General features: G+C 36.4%; 1 protein-coding gene across 1 annotated transcript; it reads right to left on the bottom strand.

The window, feature by feature from the left end:
* Positions 1-2,074: 2,074 nt before the first annotated feature.
* Positions 2,075-6,099, bottom strand: TDO2 (tryptophan 2,3-dioxygenase; the record flags this gene model as incomplete). Its single annotated transcript, XM_009572717.1, has 6 exons — positions 2,075-2,228; positions 3,439-3,529; positions 4,138-4,217; positions 4,743-4,800; positions 4,912-5,023; positions 5,986-6,099. Coding segments are annotated over 6 exons (609 nt in total), but the record flags the coding sequence as incomplete, so codon positions are not given.
* Between the last annotated feature and the right edge of the window lie 29 nt (positions 6,100-6,128).

The following is a 6,128-nucleotide window of genomic DNA, read 5'->3' as shown; positions in this document are numbered from 1 at the left end:
CCCCCTTTTTGTGAAATCCTACTTTTTATCTACAGCTAGAATAATAGAAGATGGAAATGGAGAGTCAAAGTTGTTTCCTGAACACCCACTGTCTCTGAAGTGCTGCAGTCCTTCAATTTCAGTCTTCAGACCTTTATTGGGTAAATAGAACTTCAGAGCTCTTCAGAGCAGGGAGTGTGTTTTGGAAAGTGCCTGGAATATCAGTATCTTCTGGAGTAATTTGTTAGCTGGACAGAAAAGTAAGAAGTAACTGTATTTAGACAAATGGAGGCAGTTCTAGTGGTTTAACATCCCGTGTCCTGGCAGGATGTATGTGTTTGCAAATCAGCCTTTCCATGCTTTGAGAGCTGCATCAGTTCCATGCCTTCTCTATTCTCTACTTCACACCTAACAGTGAAGCCAGTTGCAAAGCAGAAATTAAAAAACTTACTTATTATAGAAAAAATTGTGAGGGTGGGGGTTGTTAATATATATTTGCCACCTTTAGAAAGTCAGCAAGTACAGAATACTCCAAATAGAGTGGATGTTAATTAAATTCATAGGTGCAACTTGCTGGGAATCAAAAGGTGGTTCCAGCTTTGCTGACCTGTAAAACTGCACTTGCAGGCAAATGTAACTAGAATTCACAACCAAACGTGTAATTCTAAAATGCTCTGAATCTTTCATCTGGAATGCTTTACCTGTAATCTTTTATGAAGCACTGCTATGAAAAGTATTGAAGCAGTTTTGTAATTTTTGCACTCAATTACTGTACCATGTTAATAGATCAGTGTATTATTATCTTTCTAAGACAAATGCAATCATAATTGTCTATTGTAAATATTGCCATTTTAGTCCTTCTACTTCCAAGTGTTAATATTTTAGATGAAAGGAAGACAAAGTGCTATGTTTCACTGTTTCAGGTGCTGCTAATTACTGAGTTTATGGGCTGAAAACTTCAGATTAACAAAAGGGAAGTCTTCTGTAGTCTTAGTCTTCTATATAGCAGTTTACAAACAACAAATAGCACACTTTCGTAACTGGAAAACAATAGCCTAAGTTCCTAATTGGCATTGATAAGAGTAATGTTGTTATAGTAGTATCAAACACAGACATTCCACCGCTGTTTTTGAGGTGGTACTACCTGGCATAAGTACCTAAAGCACTAAGATACAGAGCAACTCAGCAGAAATTAAGGCCTACAGCATATGTGTATTTCCAAGGGAAGCGTTTAAAAAGACGAGAGTCCATCTACTAAGAAGATGACGCAGCTTTATCAATATTCTATGGCCAAATTTGCCTTGCTTTTATTATGTATCAATTTTATCCTTATTTCAATGATATTTTGAATAAAAAACACTTTAAATGCCTGTCATAATATTGTTTGAACTCTATGCTTGCTTTAGAAGAAGTCTTAGCAAAAGAAGAGATTTACTACTGCTTTATTTGAAGTGCAAATTAAGTGCTTATTTATATCTGCTATTCTTAACAATAAGTATCTCTACTGAAGGAATTTACATTCGCATGTAACAACACAGGTAGCAACATTATTCCTGATATATGTAAAAGTTCAACAGGCTTGGGTGTCTATAGATTCAGGACTTAATATTTTTTTAAATCTAGCTTTTGAAACTCTTAACCCAAAATTTCTTTTGAAATTCCACTAGAGCTCAGAAACTTACGTTCTTCTGAAGGTGATGAGACTAATTATGTCCTCAACTAGAAGTAAATTACTAACAGCCATTAGCCAAACAAACAAATGCAAAAATATGTACAAATAAGACATGATCATGATAATTCTGTAAAATTTGCTCCCACTCTCTAGGTATAGGTTTTAAGAAGCCAACTAAGAGTTAAATTAGTCATTGAGTTCAATTGGGGTATCATTTTAGTCTTGATATAGGCTAACTCAATACAGATTATTTTTTCTACAAACAATGAAGTTTCTTCCATAAACCAATCATACTATTCACATAGCTGTGATACATAAATACGTATTTACACACCCACACTGTGTGAGAATAGCTGTTATACTTGAAGGATAGCACCACTCGAGGTGCAAGTCCTGAAGTTCTTTACAGTCTAGAAAGGCAGGCTAGTCAGAGTCGTCACTGCTAAAATACGAGCTGTCACAGTATTCTGCTGTATAAAGGAATTTATGGATGGTTGGGTTCATCTTTGGTATCCAGTGTCTTGGCACTAGAAATGTTGAAAGATTGAACAAATCCACGAACACCTTGTATCTGTCACTGAAAAAGACAATCGGGAACAATTAATACTGCTATATTGGCATGGAAGGCCATAATTTCAAAATCCTCAGGAATCATTCCATTTCTTTTATTTATTTAATAAGGTTTCTGCACTAACCCTCGTCCTGAATATTCCAGAGTAAGAATCCAATCGCAACTGTTTCTAGAGCATAGCAGATTAGACTGAAAAAGGAAATATGGTTGCTATAGTCACATATTTCTTCTGAAAATGCAGAGTATGTAGGCTATAATCTCCAGACCTCCACTGTGTGGTAGATACGAAGTAGAACTTATCTAGGAAGAATATTAACCTGAAATTAAGGAAGAGTGAGAAGGCTTGCTGAAAAAGACAGTGAACCTTTAATCTTCGAATTCAATCTAACCATCTGCTTTCTATTCTACCTTCTGTTATGATGGTTGTGATGAGCATCGTTGCCCACAGCTGTACATGGCAGCTACCAGCTATGTACAGTTTCTCTTTCAAAACAAACCTCAAGGAAGGTCCTCTTAGAAGAAGGCATTTTAAAGAGCCTTGCTTTTTGACATAATGTGATTCAGATTGTCAGGACATAGTTGCAGCTAAAAAGCTTGAATTGTCTAATGAGCTGAATCCTCAAATTTGGTGTAAAAAAAGTTCTACCCATTTAGAGAGTTCTATGCTCAAGCCCCAACCATCCCTTTTAAATTCCTTTTCTGCTTCATCCAACAGAAGGAAACGTGTTTCTGATTGTTGCTTGCACAGCTTGAGAGTGTTAATTACTGTCACCTTTAAGAATATATTCAATCCTAAATGGAAGTACTTTAGGTTATACGATTAGAGGTCCTGCTAAGGAATAAAGAAACTGTCATCAGTTGCATAGTAGATGGGACTCACTTCCAGCCTGTATCACCTCATTAACTTGCACACGAACTAAACAATGCAGGATTAATATTATTGCTGTCACAGTAACGCCTAGATCCCTTGACTGAGAATTATAAATGGCACTTTGCATGAGTGATCAAAAGGAGTTCTTTTTGCCCCAAAAGGCTTGGAATTTATATATGTCAACCTGATAAGTAAATGTTCAACAGCCAGGAGGAAATGCTAGAGTCCCACAAGAGAAACAACAGCCCTCTGGCCTCCAGTGGCTTGTCTGAAATCTGTCTCCTGGCAGTACAGTGTCTATGAACTGCATTATTGCAGGTAATGGGGGAAACGCATTATTCTTACCTCACTGTGGAGCGCAAATACTGGTAGCCTGATGAGCCTCCGGTGCCAGCCTTGCTGCCAATCATTCTGTGCACCATGCAGACGTGGTTATCTAAGTAACAGAAAAGAAGGACGTGGCATATGTTCAGTGTTAAGATATAACCAAAGGGTCACACCAAGGTGCATCAGTGAAATATTAAAGATCATACAGAGATCTTTACAGAGATACAGAACTACTAGGTCTTCAGCAATGCAGGAGTTAATTATGCCACTCTTCAGTCAACTAATATAAAATTATTGTTAATACAGAACAAATACACATTATTATACATTATTGTGCTCTGTTAATACAGAATTAATACATTCATTTATGGATGTCTAGATAGGGAAGGAGCAGAAGGAATGTTTGCATATGAAGAGTTGTCATGATGACATTTTGGCAGACATTGGAAAATACATACCCGTCCCTTAAATAAAATCGTTCACCTAACTTAAAGCATGTCATAGAAGTGATAGCTATACCTATGTATCTAATGATCACAGAAGAAACTGTTCATCTTTCCTCTTGGCCAAAGTAAAAACAGAAAAAGTCATTCCTAAAGGATGAACTCAGAAGCTCAATTCTAAAACTCTGGGTATAACTTGTCTAAAAGAGGGTGAAACAGAACAGTTTACTTGCATCTAAAAGAGGGAGTGTCACAGTCAAAAAGTAAAACTCACATCTCCATTTGGTCATGAGCACATCGATATCCATAAGCGAGGTAAGAAGCTGAAAAGGAACCTGAAAACGAGGCTCCTCCCTTGGAAAATGAAAGAGAGGGCAGTGAGACCTCTTATGATATGCTGTATTTTTCAAAGTACCGCTTCACCAATGCGTAACAGTGACAATGTATATTTTTCCTAAATTGGTATTGAAATGTCAGTAGATATTTTAACAAATGCTTCTGCCATGTAAGTCTCAATCTGTGCTTTTTACCTCATATTTGGAAAAATACTCTAAATCTTCCTAGGACACTTTGTAGAACAGTTTGACCAAGGCATTTGCTAGTTTCAATGTGAGGAGCAGCATCTGGTCAGACACAAACCGGCTGCCCGGAGAGGCTGTGTAATCTCCATCCTTGAAGATGTTCAAAACTCAACTGGACACAGCCATGAGCAGCCCAATCTGACCTTCAAATTGGATCTAACTAATCTGGGTTTTCATGGAGGGTTGGGCTAGATTACTTTCCAAGGCCTGTTCCAACCTAAATAAACCTGTGCTGCTGTCGCTAACCTTCACCTCTTCTCCTGCCAGTAAGCATTAAAGACATATCTTCTAACATTACCTGTAGAAGTAGATCATTAAGGCACCTTTCAGTGCTTTATAAGACAGTCGTCTTTCTCCTGCAAAATACAAGTGTCCTTAGTTTGTTACGGATTCTCCTGCAAATTTGTTATTGTTATGTATCACATTAAAAAAAAAAGTGCATACTGACATATATAAATACAATCTACCTTTACTAAGCAGGTGTTCATGGCGTTTTTCATCAAATAACGAAAGTAATACATCTTTCTGTTTTTGGAATTCAGATAGTAAGTCCTCTTTTTCTTCTGATTCTGGTTTGGCCTTTGATATTTAAAACAAAAACAGGTTTTAGAATTCAATAGGGAAAATTAAGTGCTTGAATGACCCATGATGTAACTTCAATTTTAATCATAAATACTCTGTAGGTTTACATCTTAAATATAAGAACTGTATTTTCAAACAAGGTAGTCGAGTCACTGTCCTTTAAAAAACACAATTACCACAAAATGTACAATTAAATAGCTGTCAACATAATTCAGATGAATGAATGTTCAAACAAACTGGCAGCTTATCATTTTTCTTTAGGTCTGGAGGCCTTAGAAACACTTAATCTTCATTTGTTTGAAGTCTGACTTTTTTTTTTTTCCCAAGGCAAAAAGAAGACATCCTTGCACAGTTATGGGTAAGAAAATTGTAAATAAAAAAGTTCAGGTAAGTTAGAAAGTTGTAAACAGATATTCTCAGGAAATTGGCTAATTCTTATGTTATGGTGGTTTTTTCCATTAAAAAATGTACTTAAAGCTACTTATTTGGGGATTTTCTTGTGCTTATTTGCCAGTGTAATTCAAATAAACACATAGCAGCAAATTGCGACATAGTGTTAAATAGAAATGGGCCATTTACAATGACACTCCATACTCACAGCTCATGGGCCCAAACTTTGTGGAGTTTTACTCTGAACTGTAGATGCAAGTGCTAACTAAAGGTGAAGTTGTAGTTTCAGTAAAATCAATTTCAACCCTTCCATTGATACTATCCCCTTCCTTTTGCAATCAAAATCATCCATGTATCACATGTTTTAAACAGTCTTAGATGTCAAATTACAAACTTATTCAGATTTCCTGGAAAAGTGTGCAATTTTTTCTGCTTCTTGTAGACAGAAGCTGCTGAAGATTAAGTGAAGTGAGTGAGAAACTGTGATTGGGCCAAAAGTCAGGTTTGTGTCAGGATGTCATTTTGCCAGCTGTCGTTGCTTATAGCTAGATCAAGCGTACATTATATACCTGCACCAAGGCAAATTCCTCTTCTAGGCCTTTTAAAACATTCACTTCAAATTGTCCCCAGAAATCAAATCCTTCTGCATTGAGTCCTGGAGTTCTTTCCAGCCATGCCTTTAATTAATAATAAATAATAATAATAATAATAA

This window comes from Fulmarus glacialis, unplaced genomic scaffold (assembly GCF_000690835.1).
Source record: "Fulmarus glacialis isolate BGI_N327 unplaced genomic scaffold, ASM69083v1 scaffold38992, whole genome shotgun sequence".
Classification (NCBI taxonomy): domain Eukaryota; kingdom Metazoa; phylum Chordata; class Aves; order Procellariiformes; family Procellariidae; genus Fulmarus; species Fulmarus glacialis.
Note: the sequence above shows the minus strand (reverse complement) of the source record. Positions and strands in the feature narration are given on the sequence as shown.